Source organism: Balaenoptera ricei, chromosome X (assembly GCF_028023285.1).
Source record: "Balaenoptera ricei isolate mBalRic1 chromosome X, mBalRic1.hap2, whole genome shotgun sequence".
Classification (NCBI taxonomy): Eukaryota; Metazoa; Chordata; class Mammalia; order Artiodactyla; family Balaenopteridae; genus Balaenoptera; species Balaenoptera ricei.
The window spans coordinates 98,667,522-98,694,016 of record NC_082660.1 but is presented as its reverse complement, the minus strand read 5'-3'; the positions used below and the strand labels follow the sequence as shown (position 1 = coordinate 98,694,016).

The 26,495-nt window shown below is 40.7% G+C and overlaps 1 protein-coding gene across 1 annotated transcript in view; it reads left to right on the top strand.

Moving 5' to 3' along the window:
• GUCY2F (guanylate cyclase 2F, retinal) overlaps positions 1-26,495 on the top strand; it is a 78,631-nt gene that overhangs the window by 38,634 nt on the left and 13,502 nt on the right. Inside the window, exons 9-14 of the mRNA XM_059910455.1 lie at positions 9,754-9,930; positions 12,253-12,409; positions 17,357-17,506; positions 20,969-21,117; positions 23,331-23,494; positions 24,294-24,486. Coding sequence (XP_059766438.1) covers positions 9,754-9,930; positions 12,253-12,409; positions 17,357-17,506; positions 20,969-21,117; positions 23,331-23,494; positions 24,294-24,486 — 990 coding nt within the window. The remainder of the gene's footprint in view (positions 1-9,753; positions 9,931-12,252; positions 12,410-17,356; positions 17,507-20,968; positions 21,118-23,330; positions 23,495-24,293; positions 24,487-26,495) is intronic.

Sequence of the window (26,495 nt, the reverse complement as noted above, 5' to 3'; positions counted from 1 at the left end):
TAATTTAAAATTTTGACGTAATTTCAAACTTGCAGCAAAGCTGCAAGAATAATTCAAGGAACTGCTGTATATCCTACCCAGATTCAGCAATTGTTTACATTTTGCCTAGTGCTTTTCATTCTCTATTTATAAATTTATGTACAGTCGGCCTTCAGAATCCATGTGTTCCGCACCCTTTGATTTAACCAACCTCAGACTGGTTGAATCCGCAGGTGCAGAACCCACGGATACGGAGGGCCCACTGTACTATTTTATTTTATTTTTGTTTTTTTTAAGTTGACAAGTATTTATTACATTGTTTGATAACAACCAATATTATGTGTTAACTATCATTTTTTTAAAGGATAAAATCATGATGCTCGCACAAATACAAAATGAATACATGTCAAAGGTTTTGTTTAAATCATTATATGTATAAGGGAATCAGGAAGATATTACAACCACTTCAAGGGAGAATTCAAGGGAAGTACTGCTGTATCATTTTATATAAGGGACTTCAGCGTCCAGGGATTTTGGTATCCTCAGGGGTTTGGAATCAATCCCCAGTGGATACTGAGGGATGACTATATATTCTTTTTTTCTCAACCATTTGAGAGTAAGGTGTAGACATCATGCCATTTTACCTCTAAATACTTCAGTGTTTATTTCCTAAAAACAAAGACATTCTTGTATATAACTATGGTATAATCATCAAAATCAGAAAATTTAGCATTGATACAGTAATATTATCTAAACTACTGCTCATATTTTAATTTTATCATTAGTCATAATACATTATAGCTAATTTTTCCCTGGGCCAGTTTCCAATGCAAGTTCACACATTGTAGTTGGTTGTCATGTCTTTTTAGTTGCCTTTAATCTGAAACAGAGCCTCAGCTTTTTGTTGCTGTAGTTTTTCTTTATCTTGACATTATTTGAAGAATGCAGGTGAGTTATTTTGTAGATGGTCCCTCAATTTGGGTTTTTTCCATGTTCTTCATGGTTGGATTTAGTTTATGCATCTTCAGCCAGAATGCTACGAAAGTGATGCAGTGTTCTTTTCAGTGCTTTGTATTAGGAAGCACATAACGTTGATTGTCCCATTTTTAGTGATATTAACTCTTATCGCTTGGTTTAGGTGGTGTCTACCAGATTTTGCCACTGTAGAGCTACTGTTATTTTTTTCCTCATTGTAATTAATACATAATTTGTAGAGAGATACTTTGAGTCTGTATAAATATCCTGTTTTTCTAATCAAATTTTTACCTACTAATTTTAGCATCCATTGATGATTCTCTAACTCTAGCATTCTTTCTATGTTTATTTGTTGGCTCTGTATTGTAAGAAGGAGCCTTACCTTCTCTACTGTTTATTTATTTATTCATACATTTATACCAGTGGTTTTAATTTTATTTTATTTTTTTATTTTTTTTTAATTTTATTCAATTATCTATCATTTATATCTATCTATCATCCATCTAATACCTCCAATTGTAATTGAATACCACAGAGTTCATTCTATCCTTTCCCTTTCCATATTTGTAACTCCTTTCTCCAGCCAGTTAGAAAACTGGCTCCCATTATCCTCATGACATCTTTTTGTGTCCCCTTACTAACTTGTGTTACTATGTCAGGTGCAGATAGTAACTCAATTCTAGGGTGAAGGCCAATTTTCCAGAATTTACCATGTGAAAGGCCCTAATTCCTTTCTAGTACTTTTCTGAAGCAGGAAGTGGATCTGACGATGCTATCACTGTGAGTGCAGCACTGCTTTGACTCCTATGTGCCTTCATAATTTTAAAATTTTGGGACTGAGTATCAGGGGTCAGACTGGAAAACACATCTTGGTGAGCCAGCTATAGAAGGGAGTCGTGTACAGTCAGATAGATATTCCTTAAAGGGAAACAGCTGGAGTCAGAAGGCCAAAGGACTGATGACTTCCAACATCTTTTAGGGTCCCAACTTCTGCAAAGGTGTATGCAGGAAAATCAGGCTGTATGTATCTCCCAGTCTCATGTTCTTTCCCATCATCTGGAACTGAGTGGCATACTGCCTGTACCTTCTAATACCTTGGCTATTTAGTTCCTTGCCATATAATCTCTAATCATCTTCTCTTCCATTTCACTTTGGCCATCCACTACTATCGTTATACCTTGGGGTTTGTCATTATCTATAATTGCTACTGAAAATGCTTCACTTCCAAAATCATAGATTCAAACATCACACTCTCTGACTATAGCCTTCTCTTCTTTCAACTGTGCCTATATTTTACATCGGGTCTTCCTGTCTACTGCCCTCTACTTTCTCCCATCCCACAAGCCCTTCTTTTATCTTCTTTCATGCCCACCTTAGATTTCATAATTGACCGTTTGAACACATTCTTATTTCTGTCTTTTTGGACACACTTATAAAACTCATATTCAGGATGACCCTAACTCTTAACTTTCTTTGTGCCTGCATCTGAACAGCTGAGTATTATGGCAGAAAGTCGTGCAACAAGGTATATTGTTTCCATCTTAAAATGTCCCTTAAAATTGTCCTTTAAGTCCATTATAATACTTCATTAGTTAATTCACTTTCTACAACCTGTATTTCAGAGCTTCTCCATTTTCCTTAAAAGTCCAATGATCTCTTCCTCTATTCTTACTGTTACCATCCTGGTCCAAGCCACCATCATCACCCACTAGAGCTACTGCAATTGTCTGTTTTTTTTTTTTTTTTTTTAAAGAGACAGTTTAGTTTTTAGAGCAGTTTTAGGTTCACAGCAAAATTGAGCCTCCCCCATTATCAACATCCTGAGCCAGAGTGGTACATTTGTTATAATCCATGAGCACACGTTGACACATCATTATCACCCAAAGTCCATAGCTTACATTAGGGTTCAGAGGGTAGTACATCCTATGCATTTTGACAAATGCATAATGATGTATCTACCATTATAGTAACATACAGAATAGTTTCAATGCCCTAAAAATCCTCTATGCTCTGCTTAGTCACACCTTCCTCCCCCTAAACCCTGGCAACCACTGGCAATTGTCTTTACACATATCCACTTTTACCACTGTCAAATCTTTTCTCCACATTGCAATCTGAATCAAAATCAAACCTGATCTTGTCAGTTCTCTGCTTGAATCTCTTTAATTAGATTCCTATTGTTCTTCTCTTTGTGTGGAGATTTTAAATTACAGATCCAATTTCTTGAATAGGTATTGGACTATTCAAACTTTCTATTTCTTCTTATACCTGTTTCAGTAAGTTATGACTTAAAAGGAAGTTGTCCATTCCATATATGTTGTTGAACTTACTGGCATAAAGTTGTACATAATATGCTCATGCAATCTTTTAAGTAGCCTTAGGATCTGTAGTGATGCTCCCATTTTCATTTCTGATATTGATAATTTCTGTTTTCTCTTTCTTGATCAGTTTTGCTGGAAGATTATCAATTTTATTAATCCTTTCCAGAAATCAACTTTTGGCTTTGTTGATTTTTCTCTATTGTATGTCTGCTTTCTATTTCATTGATTTGTATTCTGATTCTTTCTTTCCTTCTAATTTGTTGTTCTTTTTCTAGTTTTTTGAGCTGGAAGTTTTTATAGTTGATTTTAACCTTTCTTAGTTTCCAATACAGTCACTTAAAGCTAGAAAACTCCCTTTAAGTACTGCTTCAGCCACATCCTGGAAGTTTTTCTTTTCTTTTAAAAAACTTTTATTATGGAAAATAACAAACACATACAAAATAAACAGAATGATATAAACAAACTCCATATGCCTGTCACCCAACTTCAACAATTATCAACATTCTACCATTATTATTTCATCTCTACCTCCACCCACTTCTCACATCTCTAACTTGGTTATTATTGTTGTTGTTGTTATTTTGCAGTTCTGTATTTCTGAGGTACAATTACACGCATTGAAATGCTCATATCATAGATATATAATTTTGATGAAGAGATATGCCCATATAATCTAGTCTTCTATTATGATATAGAATAGGGGTTGGCAAAGTTTTTACATCCTGGCCTGTTTTTTACATCCTGGGAGCTAAGAATGTTTTTTACATTTTTTAAGGGTTGTAAAAAAAGAAAACAAAGATTATGCAACAGAAACTATACATGATTGGCAAAGCCTAAAGTATTTACTATATGTACAGAAGAGGATTGCTGACCCCTGATATAAAACATTTCTTTCTCTCAAGAAAGTTCCCTTGTGTTCATTAGTAAATTATTGCGCCCTCCCCCCCGCCCCCCACCAACCAAAGAAAACCACTGTTCTGGGTTTTTGGTCTATCTTGCATTAATTTTGCTTATCCTATAACCTCATACAAGTGGAATCATACAGCATACTGACTGATTCATTGGTGTTATCGTGTGTATAAATAGCTTGTTCTTTTCATTGCTGAGTAGTAGTCAATTGCATGAATATAGCACAATGTAATTATCTATTTTCCTGCTGATGGGCATTTAGGCTGGTTCCAATTTTGGCTATTGTGAATAAAACTGATATGAATATGCTTTTTATGTCTTTTTATGGACACATATTTTAATTTCTCTTGGGTAAATACCTAAGAGTGGAATTTCTATGTTAAAATATAGTATATGTTTAACTTTATAAGACACTATCAAACCTTTCCTATTTTAATTTCCTACATGCAAATTATGAGAGCTCCCTTTACATCATCACCAATGATGTAGTCTTGTCAGTCTTTTTGGTTTTAGTATTCTAGTGGGTTTCTATGGGTATCTCATTGTGTTTTTTAAATTTTAAATTATGACAAAATGACAGAAATTACCATCTCTAAGTGTTGAGTATATTCACATTTTTTGGCAACGGATTGTCACAGCTTTTCTCTTGCAAAGCTGAAACTCTGTACCCATTAAACAAAACTCTCCTTTTCCCTGCTCACCCTCAATGCCTGATAACCACTATTCTATTTTCTGTTTCTATGAATTTGACTACTTTAGATACCTCTTTTTGTCACTGGCTTATTTCACTTAGTATAATGTCTCATTGTGTTTCGAAAAGACATTTTTTATTTATGTATAATTTGATGAATGAATTATCTGTTCAGTGAATTTTGATAATTGCATATATTGCATATATCTGTGTAACCACTCCCCAAAACAAGATACAGAATATGTCTATTACTCCAGAAAGTTCTCTTGTTTCCCTTCTCAGTCATTTCTTTTATCCCAGAGGCAATCATTGTTCTGATATCTATCATCATGAATTAATATTTTTTCTGTTCTTGGATTTCATATAAGTGGAATGATAGACTATATACTCTTTTGTGCCTGACTTTCTTCTCTCAACATAGTATTTTTAAGATTAAATCCACGTTTTTACAGGTATCAGTAGCAGTTCATTAAAAAAAATTTCTGAGTAGTATTTCATTTTATGAATATATCACAATTTGTTTATAATTTTCCTGTTGATGAACATTTGGCTGGGTTTCCTGTTTTTTGGCATTATGAATAAGACAACTATAAATATTTGTTTAATTATGAAAAAACACATAACATAAAATTTACCATCTTTATTTTTAAATGTACAATTCAGCAGTGTTAAATATACTTGCATTGTTGTTAAACACATCGCCAGAACTTTTTCAATTTGCAAATATAAAACTCTGTACCCATTAAATAGCAGCTCACTTTTTTCCCCTCCCCCTATTCTGGGTTAACCACCATTCTACCTTCTGTTTCCATGAATATGACTACTTTAGACACCTTATATAAATGGAATAATATAGTATTTGTCTTTTTGTGACTGGCATATTTCACTTAGCATAATGTCTTCAAGGTCCATCCATGTGGTAAAGTGTGAATAGATTTCTTTCCTTTTAAAGGCTGAGTAATATTCCATTTTATGTTATTCATTCATTTCTTGATGGACATTTGGGTTGCTATGTATATGGGTGTGCAAATATCTCTCTGAGATCCTGCTTTCAATTCTTTGGATATATACGCAGGATTGGAACTTCTGGATCATATTGTAGTTCTATTTTTAATTTTTTGAGGAACCTCCATACTGTTTTCCATAGCAGTTGCATCATTTTACAATCCTACCAACAGTACACAAGAGTTCTAATTTCTCCACATCCTTGCCAACACTTGTTATTATCTGTTTTTTTTTAAATTCATAGTAACCACCCTAATGGGTGGGAGATGATATCATATTGTAATTTTGATTTGCATTTCTCTGATGATTAGTATGTTGAGTATTTCTTCATAGGCAACTATAAACATTTTTGTCCAAGTATTGATATTTTTGTGAACATATATTTTCACTTCTCTTCGGTAAATGCTTAAGAATAGACAAACTGAGTCATAGAGTAGATGTACGTATAACTTTATATGAAACATCCAAACAGGTCTCCAAATTGGTTACAATATTTTACACTCCTGTCAGAAATGTACAAACGTTCCAGTTGCTTTAAATTCTCAGCAACATTTGTCTTTTTGATATTTGCCTTTCTATGGTGTATAAAATGTTATCTTATTGTGGTTTTAATTTGCATTTTCTTGATGACTAATGTTATTGAGCATCTTTTCATGTGTTTATAATTCATTTGTATATCTTCTTTTGTGAATTGTCTGTTCACGTTTTTGCCCATTTAAAAAAATTGAGAGTTTTGCCTTTTAATTGTTGAAATGTAGACGTTCTTTATATAACCTTCCTTTGGTCAGATATACGTTTTACAATATTTTTTCTCAGTCTGTGGCTTGTTTATTTAATGGTTTTGATGAGCAAAATTTTTAATTTTGAGGAAATCCAATTTATGATTTTATTTTGTGGCTCGAAAATCTTTGCCAATTCCAAGATTTTAGATTTAGGATTATGATCCATTTTGAATTAGTTTTTGTGTATGGACTGAGATAGTGGTCATGGTTAAATTTTTTTTCCATAGCGATATCCAGTGTTCCAGTAACAATTATTTTAAAAAGGCTTTCCTTTCTCCACTTAATTAACTTTTCAACTTGGAGAAAAATTAACTGGCTATATATGTGTGGGTATATTTTTAGACTCTCTACTCTATTTCACTAACTCATTAGTGTACCCTACTGCCAATATCACACTATCTTGATTATCACAGCCCCAGAGTAACTCCTATAGTTAAGTGGTGTAAGCTCCCGCAAATTGTTCTTTTTCAAGATTGTTTTGGATAGGGTAGTTCATTTTAATTTTCAATAAGTTCTTGAATAAACTTGTCCATTACTTCAATAAAGCCTTCTGGAATTTTTCATAGGGGGTTATATGAATTTATAAATCAATTTAGGGAAAATGGACATCTTAACAATACTGAATCTTCCAGTCCATTAATGTGGTATAGATCTTCATTTATTTAAGTTTTCTTTAACTTTTCTCATCAATGTTTTGATGCTATTATACAATATTGAGTAGAAATGGTGAAGGAAGACATCCTTGTCTTGCTCTTGACTCTAGAGGAAAAGAATTTAATGTTTTACTATTGGGTTTGATGTTACCTGAAGGTTTTTTCACACATGTCCCTTTGACTTCTGATTTTCTGTGCATTTTTTTAAATCATGAAGAGGTTTTTGTATATTCCCTGACTGCCTGCAAAAGTTTATCTTTAGATTTTAGGAGTTTAATTATGATGTGTCTAGGTGTAGTTGTCTTCATCTTACCTGACCTCTCTAGTATTTATCACATTTTCCTGAAATTCCTTCTGGCATTTATCTCACTTCCCTGAAACTCTTCCTGTGGTGTTCATAATGTTGTTCTAAATAAGCCTTTCTCCACTTCTCTAGCCTCATTTCTAAGTCTTTACGCAGGATGTTCTTCCTTTCCCCATCTTTTAAATGTTGATATCCCCCCCCTTTTCTTTTTATTTTATATGCTTCCCTTGGGTTATCTCATCCACTCCCATTAATTTCATCTACCATTTACATGTTTACAATTCCCAAGTCTATTTATCTAGAACACACTATCTCCTTGGAATAGTTCCACCTTGATGTTCCACAGGCACCTCATTCTTAATATGTCTCAAACTGAATTAATCAGCTGTCCCCATCACCCAAAATTTGCTTTCCCACTGTCTTAGGTCAGATTCTCTAAAAGCTGAGCCTGAGATGGAGATTCTTGTTCAAATTACTCATTGAGAGAATGCTCTCAAGAGAAAAGGAGTGAGGATGCAGGATAAGGCAGAAGTAAAAGCTCGGCAAGTATGTGATCTCAGCTTGAGACTAGCTTCAGTATGATTTTATGGGAGAAATACTGGAGCACAAGTTATACCATGAGTTCCACTTTGAGGTGAGGGAGTTGAACTTTTGTACCTTTCCCAGTCAGTCAATCATTAGCTGAGGTCTGTGGGTGGGCCCTAACCTTTCAAGTAAGATAGCTCCCCTTTGGCTTAGCCTCTAGGACAATTTTCCAGAGAATGGAGCAACTGTGAGTTATCAGCCAACAGTTACAGCAGCTACAGGATGCACTGTAAAGGGGATATGGGTGGGGCACCAACATATCCACTACTAAAACATCCCTGAATTTCTTATATTGATGTATATCACTGCCATCTACCCAGGAATCCAAGTAGAAATCTAGAAGCAATAATGGAGCCCTTTTCTCTCTCATCCCCCATTAAAAAGTAATAATAATAGATAACAATTATTGAGTGACCGTAATATTAATTTCAAATTCTATAGCACGGTTCTCAAAGCTGCACAGGATGTGACTCCTGTCTATCTCTCCAGCCTTTTATAAATTTATTTATTTATTTATTTTTGGCTGCGTTGGGTCTTCATTGCTGCACACGGGCTTTCTTTAGTTGTGTCGAGCGGGGGCTACTCTTTGTTGCGGTGCACAGACTTCTCACTGCGGTGGCTTCTCTTGTTCCAGAGCACAGGCTCTAGGTGCACGGGTTTCAGTAGTTGTGGCACGTGGGCTCAATAGTTGTGGCACATGGGCTCTAGAGCGCAGGCTTAGTAGTTGTGGCGCACAGGCTTAGTTGCTCCACAGCATGTGGAATCTTCCCGGACCAGGGCTCGAACCCGTGTCTCCTGCATTGGCAGGCGGATTCTTAACCACTGCGCCACCAGGGAAGCCTATCTCTCCAGACTTGTATCTCATATTCTTTCCTTTGCACTGTGTTCTGGCCACCCGAAACCTGTTGCAATTTCCTCAGCATAACATGCTCTCACTCTCAACCCCTCCCACCGTGTCACCTTCACATGGTCAGCTCTTACTCGCGCTTCATGATGGTCTAGACATTACCTCCTTAGGGAAGCCAGATCTCCCAGGCTGAATTAGGTACTTACCATCTGAACTCTACCAGCATACCGTTCTCCCATAAGAAACCATTTCACAGGGAAATACAGCTGTCAGTTTGTTTGTCTATCACCCTTCTTTGAATGTGAGCTCTTTCAAGATATTGATTTCATTTTATTTATCTCTATATCACTAGCATGCAGTCCAATGCCTTGGACATTGTTGAGACACACTAAATGCTTCTCACATTAGTGGAAAAAATGAATGGATACAAAGGTAAAATGTAGTCAAAATTCGAAGTGTTTCTTCTGAAACAAATTTTGTAAGCTTTGGCCTGATGTTTATGTAAGCTATTTATTTTAATAGATGCTGCATAGATGAATATTCACGGAAAGACAATCTATTCCACCTCTTACTGTACTAACCTCTTTAGTATTCCTGGGTCACTGAGCTCCACTCCACAGTGTCCCTAAAGAATCAGGAAGAAGGCCCCAGCTCCAGTTGAGACAGAACAGCTGTGACTCTCTTGTCTCTCTCTGTTTCCAGATGAAGGACCTACATCATGAGAATATTAACCCTTTAGTGGGCTTCTTCTATGATTCGGGGATGTTTGCCATTGTGACAGAATTCTGTTCCCGAAGGAGCCTGGAAGACATACTGACAAATCAGGATGTGAAACTAGATTGGATGTTTAAATCATCACTCCTGCTGGATCTCATCAAGGTTAATGGAAAGACTGAAAAGCCAAGGTTTTCCCTGTAGATTAGAACTTCAATATTTTGGGATGTTTCACTTTCCTTGGGTCATTGTGATGCTCTCACTCCTCCACCTTCCTTCCCTGTGTCTGCCCTCACTTCTTCTCATAGCCCCTTTGTCCATATGTTATAAGGTCCTGATACAGAAAGAATTTGCTTGCTCCTCACCTGCCCCCCCCACCCCGTTTGAGGGCCAGATTTGTCTTTACTTCCTATAGCTATTGAGCACTCTTCTGCCTTAAGCAATCTTTTCTTCCATCCCATTTCTCTGCCTTCTGGTTGTGGGAAAGTGCGCATTCCCAGGCTCTTAGGTTCTGCTTAGCCCCATCTCCTGGCTTTCACGTTCTAAAAGGTGGTTCAGTCTAGAACTAGGTGATGGGTCTTTGCATAGGTCTATACCATAGGTATAGATGTGGAACTCAGCATGACCAGAAAGCCAAAAGACCATCGGTTCTATCAGGCAGCACCTCCATTCTCAGAGGCAAGGACTATTAACAGCCAACGGGGTTCACAGATGGGTCCTTGGATGGGCTTCAGTGGAGTCCATGAACTCCCTAGAGTGATATGAAAATTGTGTCTATGTGCACTTGTAGTGGGCTGATTTGGATAGCAAATAGTCATTGAGCTTCCTGTATATTAATCACAGTCTTGACCCTTGTATTGTGGCCTAACTCTTTTCAAGGTAGCTTTATAGACATTATCTCATTCCAATTTTCCATAAAAGAAGTGTGATTATCCTCCTTTTACAGAGGCTCAGAGAAACTAAATGAGGTTTTTGTTATATAGTGTCTACCACACATAGTAGATACTCAATAAACATTTACCAGCTGGCTATTAAGTGGCAGAGCTAATAATAGAATCTGAATCTCCTAATTCCTATTCTAACACTCTTTCCACTCACTCTGTAAGCAAAGTCCCATGAGTTAAGAGAGAGTCCTCTAAATGAGTCCTCTCAGACCCGTGATGAATGAAACCCAAGCATTAGACAGCTAGGGAGAAATCTCCCCCACTATAGACTCTGCTTGGAAGTACTGGGGACTACAGAATTTCCTAGGGTGCAAGATGTAAAGCATACAAATACAAAGGGGTGTCAGGCTGCAAAATAGAGCCAGATACTTAAAAGGACTCAGCATAAACAGTCCCGAGATGACTGCACTAGAAAATGGATGTATTTATATGTGAATGATTAAACCCATCTGGTAAAGTCCTGGTAGATCACATTTGAATGTCATACAAGGTTGCCAAGCAAACTGTAGCAGTCAGTATCAGCTTTCTTGCTTTCAGCTTTCTTTTTTATTGTCTATTTTTAATTAAAAAATATATAAAAAATAAATTGTATATATTTTATATAATTTTAATATATTTTATATAAATTATAAAAATAAGACATTTCTAGTTATAAAAATAATGCATTCAATTAAGTTTAGAAATCAAGTGATATAAATATATTGGGAAAATACTGACAATTATTCAATCCTCCTTCATATCTTCCCCCCAAATTAATCACTGTTGACAATTTGGTGATTAGCCTTGCAATTCAGTTTTTGTGTATTTACATACATTATAGATTTTGTTTGTTGTTTAAAATACATACTGTCACATAGTTCTGCAACTTACTCCTTTTCACTTACTTTATGGCTTAGATATGGTTCCCTATCAGTACATACAAATCGATCTTATTATTTTTAATTGTTGCAGAATATTCCATAGGTTGGATGTACCACAATTTGGACATCCCTTCTTCATAGATATTTATTATACATCCAATTATATAATATAAAGCAGAGTTGCAAGGAGCATTCTTGTGTATGTGCACATGTTCAAGCATTTCTTTGGAGAAGTAGTATCCCTAGGTCACAGGGTACGCATACTTTAAATTTTGATAGCTATTTCCAAATTACCCACCCAAAAGGCTGTACCAATTTCCATTCCTGCCAGTAGTAGATGAGAGTTTGGCTAGACCTTTTGGGGGAATATCAGAATTTTCAAATTCTTGGCAATTTTATATGTATAGATCTGTCCTGTGTTTGAAATGTCAATAAATCTTCCAATAACACACAGTTCTTTATGCCCACAAGATATGATTCTTCATCAAAACGTACAATTTTAGCGCTAGAAGGGACCTGGAAACGATTCTTGTTGTCAAAGTTTTGCTTTGCCTGTGTGTAAGAGAAAAAGGCTGAATTCTAGATCATAATAGCTCATGCCATTAACAATCTCAGAAAGTGGCTCTAAAAGCACAAAATAGTTAAATAAGTTGCTAAATAAATCCTGTTTGTATCATCTGCAGGGCATGAAGTACTTACATCACAGAGAGTTTGCTCATGGGAGGCTGAAGTCTCGGAACTGTGTGGTAGATGGGCGTTTTGTACTCAAAGTGACAGATTATGGCTTTAATGACATCTTGGAAAGGCTAAGACTCTCCCAAGAGGAACCTTCTGCGGAAGGTAAGCGATGTATTGTACCCTTCTGATGCACACAAGGTGACTCCAAAGTTCAAATGAGAACATGCCCTGAATTAAAGCCTCAGGCTGATTCAACTCCCCACTTTTGTTGAAAAGCAGCCTCATTTCCAAGCCAAAGGAGTTGAATGAAGTCTGCAGGCTGTAATCTCAGCGCAGCCAAGCCTTCTGAACAAAGCCAGTGCAATAATGTTGAGTTCCTGCTGTGGCAGGATTAGGTTATATTGTGTGGAGACCCCAGGTGTCCCTGGAGGAACTTGCTGAGCGCTAGGCACACAGTAGGTGCTCAATAAATACTTGTCAGATTGAATGGAAGGTAATTTGGTGGCTGGACTCCCACAAAGCCCATTCTGGAATGGGATGTCACTAGAGCCTACCCTCACTCACTGTCTCTGTCAGAGAGAAAGAAGCAAGGAGAGGGGGTCGCCAGCAAGTAAATGCTCTGTGGGTTGTGTGGGATGGCTTCAGACCGAACTATGGCCTTCTAGTAAATCAGTAGGCATGCCTGTAATGTCCACTTTGTGTTTTTGTCTTCTATTTAGTGCACCCGTGGCAACACCAAACAATGCCTGTAGAGGTCATAACAGATCAAAGAAATAGAAATCTGAGATGGGACTTGGGAGTGGGTGATTGAGAACTATGAGGGAATGAATTGATGGAAGGGAGGGAGGAAGAAAGAGAAAGAGTAAGAAGGAGAGAAAATGAATAAGGTTAAATACATATAGGAAATTTGCACATTAAAAGTTTTAACCGGTGTTGCAAGGGGGAAGAAGAGAAATGACACAAAAACACAGAGAAACAGACAACCCGGAAGAGACACAGAGAGGGAGAGATGCAAAATGACAACATATACTGATATTCTTAAAATGATCTTTGGTGTAATAAGTTTAAAATTGCTGACTTTATAGGAGAAATGAAGAGTGGAGGACACAGAGAGACACATGCACGGATAGAGACACAGTCCAGTCAGTCATCAGTGGCATCATCTTTGAGCTTTACAAAGCTAGTGGAATACGAAATTTTAGGGAGTCGTCTGGTCCAACTTGCTCATTTAACAGATGAGACACCTGAGTCTCAAGATTCGCCCAAATCGTGCAGCTACTTAGCAGCAAGCAGTTCCAGGAATTCAGTTCAGATCTTCTGAAGACTAGCTCCTACACCCAGCTAAATTAAAACATTTAATGACAATTTCCTCTTTCTCTGCCCATCCATGCTTTGAAGGACTTGAAGCTCCCGGTAATCACAATAGAAACATGTGCTATTGTCTTCCTCTGTGTCTCTGTTTCTCTGTCTCTCTCTCTCCGTCTCTGTCTCTCTCTTCCTCTATTTCTCCCTGTGGACCTGTTCTTGTTGACGACTTAGTCGTATGGTTATTATTTGGCTAATCCCAATTTGAAAGCTTGGAGTAGTTGCCTGGTGTTAGCGCTAGGATGTTGGGACGACAGCTGTAGAGTGGGAAGTACTTAGCTTCCTGTCAAAATTACTCATCTATCAAAGATAAAACACAATGTCCAGCTTCCCAGAATTCCATTGAATTCACAGGTTGGCTACTTTCAAACTTAAGAAACGCTGGTTTTAGAGTGAGGAAAGGATAGCTGCAGTGGGTGTTTTTTATTTTTATGTTATTTTATTTTATTTTTTGGTGGACTGTGTCTGTCTCTTTCCCTGTTTCTCCCTCTTCACGTTTCATTCCATTCTCCAAATTGCAAGGGCAATCTGGATGCTCAATCCATTCTTCGCACACTGCAGCCAGAGGGAGTTTCCTAAACTGCAAATCTGATCATGTTACAACTGTGCCAAAATTCATTGAATGGCTTCCCATGGCTCTTAGGATAAAGTTCAAACTCTCTTACGTGGCTTACAAGCCCTTCATGGTCTGGGCCGTGAGGACCTCTTGTGCTTAATCACTCCCTCCTCTGTCTCTATGCTCCAGCAATGCTGACTGCCTTCCACTTGTTTATTTGCACCAGGCTCTCTCTTACTTCCAGAACTTCACACATGCTGTGCCCATTGCTTGGGACACTCTTCCCTTCCTACTCTGTTACCCACTCATCTGAGTCTGGCTAAATTCTCCTCCTCCCACAGGGCTCAACTTAAATACCACTGATTCAAGAGACTTTCCATGACCCCTTAGGCTTGGCTAAATTCTCCTCTTTATGATCCTTTAAGGCTTTGAACTTTGTTGTAATACCACATTTTGTTGGTATTACATGTTTAATTAGCTGTCTTCTCTCCCTCCCCAAACTGTAAGTTTTGTGAAGGTGAGAAACCGGTTTGCCTCCCTCGGTGCCTTTCACAATACTTGGTGGAGTAAATGTTTGTTGAATCAATGAATGGATGAAATAAAATAAAATAAAATAAACAAATTTGCTGCTCCCTACCTTAGATGACAGGGCTAATAGAATCTTATAATTGGAAGGCCCTTGGAGATCATCTGGCTCAATTTCCATTTTACGGATGGGGAAACTGAGGTTCAGAAAGGTGAGCTGATTAGTGACCGAGTTGAGATTGTGAATCCAGGTCTCCTGACTTCCACCCTGTGTTCTCTTGTACCACACCACACTGGCTCTCCAAGGTTGATTTTATCACCATAGCAGGGCTCAAGAGTTAGTAGTAGCTCCAGCAAACACAAAACAAGCCAAAGTGATTTTTCTAGGTTTTTTTTTTTTTTCCTGAGAGTTCAAGTCTAATGGTAGGTAGTGGCTCTTACTTGGCTCTGGAGTGGGAATGGGAAATGGGGGCAGGTTGTAAGTGTATTCATTACTGCCCACTCCCAATTACATAAGTATAGTGCAGATAAAGCCTCATTTTAGCCATTAACAACATACATGTAAGTGCTCTCTGAAAATACTATTTGGTAGTGATTGTATTTAATAACCCAGCTTTTTACCAGAGAGTCATGTCCTCTTTTCCCTTCTTGTGCTTTTTTTTTTTTTCCTTCTTGTGCTTTTAAATGTGCAGGGAGAGAGGACGCCAGGAAGAAGCAGCTGCATACCATTTTCCCTCCCCCTAAAACCGTATGCCTGAAATCCCATGGTCAGAAACGTATTCCCTTGACTAAAGTATTACTCAATCTTTTTGGCTTTATTTGCAAATGTCAGTTCTCCTAGGCGAGGAGATAGAAGGGCAAAACCACTATAGTGAGTGTATCAGAGACTCTCACAGGGGTGGTGGGGCAGGCGAGTTGGGGGACAAAGGCTGGGGATACCCTCACCCTCAGGAGGCACTCTTTTCCAGCCTCCCTATCTGGACATCAACCTGCTGTTTACTCCACCTCTCTCCCCTCGGAAGAGCGTATCGAGCCTATCCCCAGCCCTGCCCCTTCCCTGTCCATTGTAGCCTACCTATGTATCTCGTTCCCCATCCTGCTGCTGTCGCCCCTGCCCCCATTCAGGGCCCTTTCACCTCGCCTCTGGCTCTTACTGTAATAACTTCCTAGCCGGTCTCCCTGCTTCCAGCCTCTCTCCTTCTTCAATCCAGTTTGTGCAGGTTGCCAGATTAATCTTCCCGAACACGGCTTTCATCAAATCCCTCTCCAGCTCCAGCACCCCTACTGCCTTTTGTATTCGCTCCAAATGCCTTCATTTGGCTCTCAGGGCCTCTCACCTTCTGCCCTCATTCTTCCAGCCACCCTCCCTCCCCCACTTCATCAACCCCATTTCTCATTTCTCATTATTCCTTAACAGAGCCCTTCTCTTCAGCCAAGCTAATCTGCTTACCAGCACCCCCATCCGCAATTTGCTCCTTTCTACCTCTTGTTCTTTTGCACATACTGTTCTTTCTCCCTGCAAAGCCCTTACCCTGTCGTCGGCTCTAGGAAACTGCATCCTTGACCTTCTTAACAAACTCCTTTAAGATTTAACTTTTCCGGGAAGCCTTCCTGGATTAATTTGATCAGCTCAGTGTTTTTGTTAGCTTGAACCTCATGGAATTGCCAATATTGAACCATTTTTGATCTACAGAAATGGAATTTCATATGGTTCAATATGAAGCATTCCCTCCAACTTTTGACTACTCAATTTATATTATTAACTGGTATTTCTTTATATATTGCTTAAGGGGCCCTCGCCCCAAATTTCTCAGTCTCTGCCATAACTCTCTGAAAGCAGAAATAATATCTTTTTTTCCCCTGTTGGGGTCTGAAATGCAGCAGAGCACACAGTGGGTGCTCAATATTGGCTTTTAATAGATTCATTTCCTTACACTATATAGTGGCCCTCATCACTGTCTCTGTTGTATTGCAGTTAGGGGTACACGTGTGTGTCTTGCCCACTGGTCTGTGAACTCTGCAAGGGCAAAGGCAAGGTCTAATTCATCTCTGACACTGCCCCTGTCCCTAGCACAGTGCCTGGTACATAGTAAATCCTCAATAAATATTTGCAGAACTGAGTTGAGGGAATTGCTGCACCCTTTTGCTCTGCAGGGAACAGAGGAGACTTGGGGATCCTCTAATCCTCTTAGATAAGACCTGGAGAAAGCAACTTGTGACTCCTCGAGCCCCAGCACAGTCAAATTATCAGACACATATAGATCTCGGCACACAGCAAATCCATGGCAACCAGTCAGGCAGTGCACTCGCCTTTCCCTGGAAGCCTGCCAACTGCTACTTGCAGACTCAAGAGAGCAAGAAAGTCAGCACCTGATAGTTTTTTTTTTATTTCGAGCTTCTCTGCCCTTCCCCACACCTCCGCTCTGTCTGCCTGCGTGGTCCTGGTGTGGGGAAAGTAGTATGCTTTCTCTGAGAGTAATTCCTTAGATTCATAAATTCAGACTCCAGGGGGAGGGGGGGGGGCGCGGAGGCACTAGCTTGCCAGTCTGTCTTAATAAAAATATAAAGCAGTCAATGAAACAGCACCCTTGGAGCCCTCGAGGGCATTGCAAATGCTGTCAGTTAATCCTCTCTGTATTCATTACACAATGCTTTCTTTTCAGAGTTGCTGTGGATGGCCCCTGAACTGTTGAGAGCCCCGAGGGGCAGCAGGTTACGTTCTTTTGCAGGAGACGTCTATAGCTTTGCCATCATCATGCAAGAAGTGATGGTCCGGGGCACCCCATTCTGCATGATGGATCTGCCTGCCAAAGGTAAGCGGGAGGTGAGGAAAGGGTACCAGGAGCCCACCATGACCCAGATCATCAGGCCAACCCAGGCTGCTGCGATTTGCCAGAAGAGTGAACACGATTCCGTGTTTGTGCTAATTGCCGGCTGGTCTGCAAGCAGCCCTTGTTGTGTGCAGGTGGGACTTGGAGCCAGACAGCTTTAGGCATTTGGAAGAAATAACCCTCACCCAAGAAGCTGGTCCTTTTCCAAACTGTGACATAAGCCAAGGGCCTACAGGGCTTATGTTAGTCCTTTTTTTTAGCAGCCCCCTACTACTCCTTTGAGACACCCCCTGCCAGATATTTCAGTGCCCCCTCAATGATGCTCCTGGATGTCAAAGTCCTCCCATTCTTTCCCTGTGACACGCCATAGTCTTTCATCCTTATCTCCCATCAGAATCTTTGGCGACCAGGCAAAATTTGAGGGGAAGCAGGATGTTTACGTATTCTAAAAGTATGAAATCACTAGATATTTACTAATTACAAATGGAAAAAGAGTGAGTTTATTAGTGGAGGATCCTGCAGACACCACCTTAACCAAGTGATCAAGGTACATCAACATCATGTACCCCTGCCATGATGCACTGAGAAGGTCTCAATACCACCCTGGTGGTATTCTTGACCCAAAATGCATAACCTCAATCTAACCATGAGAAAACATCAGACACACCCCAGCTGAGAGGCATTCTGCAAAATAACTGGCCAGTACTCATCAGAAGTGTCAAAGTCCTGAAAGACGGAGAAGGAATGAGGAACCATCACAGATTGGAGGAGACTGAGACATAACAATTAAGTACGATATGGGATCTTGAATTGGATTGTGAAACAGAGAAAGGACATTAGGGGGAAACTGATGAAATTCAAATAAAGACTCTAGATTAGTAATAGTATTGTACCAATATTAGCTTCCTTTGTACTGCAGTTTTATAAGTTGCTAACATTCGGGGACATCCCTGGTGGTCCAGTGGTTAAGACTCCGCGCTTCCACTGCAAGGGGGCGCGGGTTCAGTCCCTGGTCGGGGAATTAAGATTCCACATGCCACGTGGCATGGCCAAAAAAGAAAAAAATAATAAGTTGCTAACATTAGGGGGAAACCGAGTGAAGGATATATAGGCAATTATTGTACTATTTTTACAACTTTTCTGGAAGTCTAAATTTATTTCGAAATAAAAGATTTAAAAAATGCAAAATCAAACCAAATCAAACCTAAAATACTTAGTTGTCTTTTGCCCCACTCGGAGTTTTAGTTCACTCCTCTACTTAAAACCCCCCAACAGTTCCTCATCACAAGTTAAATGAAGCCCAGTCTCCCCACATGAGGTACAAGGCCCTTCACAATCTGGTCCCTAGCCACCTCTCTAGGCTTATCTTCTGCCACTCCCCATACTCCAGCTAAGCCATGTGACTGGCAGTGCTCTGAAATCACCACAGTCTCTCCCACCTCTGTGCCCCCACATGTGTTGCCCCTGCCTTCTCCCCACCTTGCCTCATCCAACTCATGTCACCTCCACTGGGAAACCTTCTCTGACCTTTTCAGCGTGGGTCAGGTGTCCCCTCTGTGCTCTCCTGTGCATATATCTGCTAGAGCACATATATTGCTGGTCATTGTTTATCTTCCCAATTGAACTGTGAGCTCCTCGAGGACATGAATCATGCTGGGCCTAAGCAGAGAGGTGACCTATGTCACTCGCTGGTGTTCTGAGAAAGGGACTCCCTCTACCAGAGAGTTGGATGGGGCAGTTGCACTCCAAGGGGTCGACTTCCATGGAATCTATTGCACTGGGGGCAGGGTGAGAGATGTGATGGAGAAACCATTACTGGTATGGGCCAACCTGGGTTAACAGAGCAGAAGGTGTGGTGTCACAAGGAGCTGAGAAGTCAGAGGCAACAACTGAAATTCTTTCATGGAGGCAAGGGGACACTTATAATGGTATAAAGCAGTACTGTTGGAGTGTTACAGCCAAGGCAGGGGTGGGAAAGGCACACTGGTGGTGCAAGCAAGGTTTGGTTCATGATGAGGATATTAAAGTCAAGGGTGTGGAGAGGGGGCTAGGGATAAGAAATGGGCTGAAGCAACTATACACCAGTAAAAAATTGATAAATAATAAAGCTATTCTGAGAAATGTGGAACATTAAATTTGAAAATGGAAGCTCCAACTTCCATGTGCAGTAAAATCTTTCTTCAACCGAAAAAAAAAAAAAAAGAAATAAGCTGAAGAGATAGTCAGGGCTTGGATTTTATCCTGTGGGTAATAAAAATCCATGAAGGGATTTTAAGCAAAAAAGTGACATGGCCAAATCCATGTTTTCAGAATGGTTTGTTGAAGGCGAGGCTGGAAGCAGAGAGACCATGCAAAGTGCTCAGCCCATAGTCTGCTACACAGTTAATGTTCCACTGAAAGTGGGGTTCAAGTACCAGCAGTCAGAAGGATCCCAATGAGGCCCTGAACTATTTACCGGAGTTTTTTTTTTTTTAATTTATTTTTAATTTATTTTTGGCTATGTTCGGTCCTCATTGTTGTGCGCGGGTTTTCTCTAGTTGCGGCGAGTGGGGGCTACTCTTCATTGCGGTGCACGGGCTTCTCATTGCGGTGGCTTCTCTTGTTGCGGAGCGCGGGCTCTAGGCATGCGGGCTTCAGTAGTTGTGGCTCGTGGGCTCTAGAGTGCAGGCTCAGTAGTTGTGGAGCACGGGCTTAGTTGCTCCACGGCATGTGGGATCTTCCCAGACCAGGGATCGAACCCATGTGCCCTGTGTTGGCAGGTGGATTCTTAACCACTGCACCACCAGGGAAGTCCCTTTACTGGAGTTCTTAATTCCCTTACCTTAGGTGCCAGGCAGGACCCATAGCCTGGAGCTGGGCTGGACCTGGGTCTTCAGCGGGGGCTAATTGGGTCTACTGTAGGGATTGAGAGGCTTAGATGATTTGGGGGTGGGTGAAAGGAGCCAGATCATTGAAACAATGGATAAACAACAAAGTCCTAATATATAGCACAGGGAACTATATTAAATATCCTGTAATAAACCATAATTAAAAAGAATATGAAAAAGAATACATATATGTATATATATATACATATATATATATATATATGTATATATATATATATAAACTGAATCATTTTGCCATACACCAGAAATTAACACATTGTAAATCAACTATACTTCAATGAAAACATAAATAATATCTAGCAGAAGCAGAATAAAGGTGTGATTAAATGATACCAATAGCTCAATTGATTAGTTTCTCAGTCCTTCCTCAATTGATTGATGTAGCTTTTGTTCAGATACAGTTTATATTCAGGCCACCTAAGGAGAAAGCAAAAGACATGGCCTTTTTGTAATTTCTCCTGACCAACGCTATTCTTGGCTAAAACTCAATTATCTTTGCCAAATCTTGGTGCTTTCCCCACAGTCTGTAGACCTTTTTCTTCTTGCTTCTGGACAGAAATCATAGAAAGACTTAAGAAGCCTCCTCCTGTCTACAGACCAGTGGTTCCTCCTGAGCACGCCCCTCCAGAATGTCTCCAGCTGATGAAGCAGTGCTGGGCTGAGGCTGCAGAACAGCGACCAACTTTCGATGAAATATTTAACCAGGTAAGGACTCCGTGAATCTTAACACTCACAGCCCAGAAGCCTACCTAAAATGAAGTCCTTGGGTTCTCATCATACTGTGGAATTGGCTATTTGAAGGCCTTTGGTGCTGGAGCATCCCCAGCACATCCTCCAAGAGCACAAGGATAGGTTTTTGTGCTCTTTATCTGAACCTCTGTTCCAGACCATCCACAATCCGATCTAACTAACCTTTCAAAGATGGAGTTGAACCACTAGGCACTTGCAAGACAATGGCATTGAGGCCATTAGAAGATGGAATAGATGGATCCTGGACTAGATGGGGATCCTCGTAGAGCCCCCTTTGCTTTGGAAATTCCAGAGAACTCTGATGAGTATCCCATTTAAGTGAAGCCAGATTGTTTTTGGAGGGTCAGGGAAAATATGGGGTGTTTGAAACGGTGTTCCAGATGGAAGGAAGTGCAAATGCGGAGTACAAAAGCAGGGGATTCCTTAGGTTTCTAGGGAACGACTTGAGGCAATGGAGTGCACGAAAAGTGATAAGCTCTCTCCTTAAGATACTGAGTTTCTAAAGAGGTTGACGCTTTCCCTAGAGTTGGGGATTAAAAGGGGAAAATGAGGAGCAGACAGAGAGAGCCCTGCTAAGGGAGCCCTGCTAGGGTGTGGTTCCTCTGTTGGAGCATGCTGTTGAGGGATTTGTTCAAACTACAGGATACCGAAGCTCAGGGTGCTCTCTGGGAGAGCCAGTGCTGTGTCAGCTCTGGCGGAGAGGCTTTTGAGCCTGGCTAGGGTACAGCACTGCGATGCTTTGTGAGTGGCAGGTATCTGAGGCGGAAAAAAGAAAGACTTGGACTGAAAGCCTGAGGGGCCCTGAATATGAAGTCATCCGTGTCCCCAGGTAACAATGCCTCCATTAGCCCGGCTGAGTTTTTTGAGGACACTCAAACAGGTATTCAATAGTATGGAAAAGGCAAAGGGCCATGAAGGTCAAATTTCTGAAAACTTACCATGAGGCAGGAGAAAAAGCATTTGCCCTGGTGTTGATGCTAGAGATGTTATTTCAGAAGGCAGCGGGGAAGCCGGTGATAGATAGAAGGAGTGCACATCATACGACCTTCAAACAAGATTGCTTGGAGCTGCCCTCACTGAAATGCTTCAGTGGAAGTTTGGACTGTCTGAAAGACAAGGGTAGCCTCCCAACTCCCTGCAGCTAATAAAACTGAAATGGGAAGAGGAAGAGAGGGAGGCTCCCTGGGTTAGGCAAGAGGGGGAGCCCAAAGCATCTGAGCTGGCTACTGAGATTACCTGTAGGACCTTGGTGGACACGTAGATGTGGACCAGGCTCAGAAGGAAACTCCTAGTGTTAGCCTTGGGGCATTGAGTGCTACACAGAGCACGTGTGGCTCAGCTGTATAAAAGGGTTCATCGGGACAGATTCCTAGGCATGTGCTGAGCAAAATTACCACCAGTCTTCCCTTGTTGTCAACCCAGCATTTTGCATGCTGAATACAGCAATAAGGAGGGGTTACCCCTCGTGATTCCAACGCTATGCCAAGCTCCTTGTCTCTGTAAATGAACAGGGTCCCAGGAGGGCTTATTGAAAATCTGTGGCATGCAGCCACCTCTAAAGGACCAGGGGCAAGACCAGTTGAATTTTTACATGACCCTGACTGACATGAAGGCCAAGTGCTAGGAGACACCATTATTCTTGGACCCCATGGTAAGAAATAGGGGTAGATCTTACCATGTCGATCTTGGGTCATATTTAAGAGGTCAAAGAACCTCCCACTGTCCAAGAACTGGCAACATGGTAGCGTTAGAAGATAAGGATGATTTTATAGGTTGATGATCTAGAAGAGTAACAGAGCACTCCCTGCCCTCTTCCCCTGACCCCACTCACAACTGGCCTGAGCTCAAGACCAAATCCTGCTGCCTTTGAAGTGGCTAACTATTCATGTGCTAGCATCTCAGAACTGAAGGATCCTGCCTGGAGAGCACCTTTGCTTAGACTTGAAAGAACCAGAAGGGTAGGGGAAGAACTACTCAGGGAAAAAGAGCCCTGTGAGTGGGCCAGGGTGACAATAAGGGTGGGTAGTGACTTTTCCTATTTATACTTGGGTTCACCTCTCCTGCCTTTTCATTTTAGAGGAAGGGATTTATGATAAGGGGGTCCTGTTCCATCATCTCTAAGTTTAAGAAGTAAGAATTCCTTGGCTCCTCTTTCTGTTTACTTCCAGTTTAAAACTTTCAATAAAGGGAAGAAGACTAATATTATTGACTCTATGCTTCGGATGCTGGAGCAATATTCTAGCAACCTGGAAGATTTGATCCGGGAGCGGACTGAAGAGCTGGAAATTGAAAAACAGAAAACGGAAAAGCTTCTAACACAGATGCTACCACCGTATGTGTGAACACCTGAGGAGTGTGAATGCTTGTAACAATGTGTTCTATTAAAAATAGAAAAAAATTTCCCATCAACTAACTGCTCCCTCCCCCTGTCCTGTACACTCTCCACTCCCAGTAGGTTTGAGTCACACCTTCAAATCAAAGAAGAATTGGAAAGCCAAGGGAGCAGAGCACACTTCCTAATTTTCCACTGCTTGTGGGTCATGCTAGTCATTTAAGTTTTTGATGCCTCGGTTTTTCTATGTGTCACTTCATGACTTTGCCTGGAAGTTGACCGATTAAAAGGAGGCAGTTTTTTTAGCTCCTAGAGGAAAGTAGCAGGGTTGTTTTTCTACGCTTTTCCTTCCTTAGGTGAAAGCCTTATGTGTTGCTACAATTTCCAAAATTTCCAAGGCACCTTATCATGTTGTAACATGATCTTCTAGGAGATAATTGGGGAAACTAGTCTCATGCAAAGGCAGCTGCCTGGGAACATTTCCCCCTCAGGTGGGGTAGAGTTGGTGTGGGGGGGTACTGAGGAAGGATAGAGAGTTGAAAAAAACTCCACAAAGGTACAGATCAGGGCTCTCTGCTCAATGCTGCATTCCAGCACCTGGTACAGTGCCTGGCACATGGTAAGCACTCAATATCTATTTGTAAAATAAATGAAAGAATGAGTGTTTGCATCCAGGTGACATTTTCTTCCTTATCACTTACTTGGTAGTGATTTTTGGAGAAGTTGTGTTCTAGCAGATGTTTTGTGTGGCCTGGAGGGAGACCTGTGTCCTCTGAGGAACAGCTGTGTCTGTTTTCAGATCAGTTGCTGAATCCCTCAAGAAGGGCTGCACGGTTGAACCTGAGGGCTTTGACTTGGTCACCTTGTACTTCAGCGACATTGTGGGCTTCACCACCATCTCAGCCATGAGTGAGCCCATCGAGGTGGTGGATCTTCTCAATGACCTGTACACACTCTTTGATGCCATCATTGGCAGTCATGATGTCTACAAGGTACGTTACTTAGCAGAGCAATATATTCCAGAGAGAAATTTTGATATGAGGCTCACCTATGTGTACTCCAAAATGGAAGGAAGGATGCAATTGTATTGAATGCTGTTATTTAGGAATTAAAATGTAAATAGTACACTACTTCCATTGGTCTCCCATTGGAAATGAAGGCCAAATAGAATGCATAGAATTTCACACTTTCCAAAACAACAATCTCAACCTGGCAAGAGATTGCCGGTCAGATTTCTTTTGAGCTATTTTCCAGAACTGGGACTAAGAAGAGGTTGGGGCCAAAAAGTATTATTGCACTTCAGTGTCCAAGTACCCACAGTGCAGACACGGAAGGGGATACAGAAAGTACTGGTGTCTGGCCCATAGTTGATAACTATGACAGAGTTCATCCTGGTAAAGTTTGTGTACATCTAATACATGCTGTTAAAACTTGTTTTCCTCCTTTAGGTAGCGTTTTTATACAGGAGGGAACTCTGGCATTATACATGTCAAAGAGCTATTGGACCTGAGGCTCTCTGGGATTGCTATAGGGTAACCTAAAGCCCACCTAGTGGTCTGAGGTCTTGGGAAGTGATTAATTGTGAGGTTGCAACCCACTGCTTCCACTTCCCCCCACCCCTCCAGCCTGTCAATTTCCACTCTTCCTTTCAAAGGTTGCAGAAGATGAGTACAGAACAGATGACTACATTCACTCATTTCAGTGCCATGCTTCTTTACCCTTGATTGTATGTGTCGTCCTGTCTCTAGGCAGAAAATGACTAAAAATCTCATAGCTACACAGGAACATTTCCACGTCTGCAACATGGTTACTAGTTTATTGATGGAGAAAGATGCCCCAGGCATCCCACAGTTTAGACAGCTCCTCTGTCCCAGGAACCCAAGTAGAGCTGGAGAATGAGTAGCTCCATTCATTGGATCCTTCACAGTAGTCTGAAATGTTCCAACTCTCAAATCACACACAGGGCAGTGTGTTTATCTCAGATTAGACAGGGCCCTTTCAGGTCAAGTAGAGAGCCTCGGGGCTAGGCCAAGCTGCCTAAATAGGGCTCAGAAACAGACATCATACCTGTCAATCAGCAGGAGCTGCAAACTAATCAAGAAGCACACATGGAAACCACGGTGGAGGAAAAATCCATGGAATCAGACTACCTGTCTTAACTTGTTGAACTCGAGCAGCCTGAAGAGAAAAACAAATCACTGAAAGCTAATTCAGTTGAAACTAAAATCAAAGATGACTCGGTGTGGGCAGTAACACAGCCTCTGGTTTAATCAATCCAGCTGATACTGTTCAGACAATTGTTGGGGGTCTTGGGAATGAGGTTGTTAGGTATTTTGATACTTCACGGCTGCAGTAAGAAGCTAGTGGGCTGTTTTCAGGACAGAGTAGGGCTATATACATCCAAAAATGGAATCTAAGTTTTCAGTCATTTTTAATAAAAACAACACAGTGCAAAGGAAATAAAAATTGAACCAGCAGCGAGTTACTAAAACCGTTTGTGTTTTCATTTTCCTTACCTGTAAAATTGGAATCACCTCCCCTGGCACTTGATAATCTGAAATGGAAGTAAGAAGGCTGCTACAAAATTATGAAGTTAGTGATTGGTTTTCAGTTTCAGTTCTCCTACTACCACTCCATCTCAGCCAGACCCCTTTCTATACCTCCTCTTCCCTTTCTGTGTCCTTATGCTGGTTTATACAACCCACAATTCCCCACAGCAGTCTCACACCAAGGCCAAGCAGTGGCCGTGCTCCGTGCCTTTCTAACTTTCTCATCCATATTCCTGGGGGCTCCTGGATGACCGACCCATTAAAGCTGAAGCGTCAACCACCAGTCAATGATAACGGCCAGCCAGTGAGTTTCTCCCTCCCATATAGTATTTGCATTGTACTGTTGCCTTCCTCCGTGCAGGTAGGCATGCTTATCTGAGAGCAGGGATCCTTTTCTCAAATTGCACCAGGTATAGGAGGCCCTGAGTGGAAGCATCCTGAGGTACAAAGTA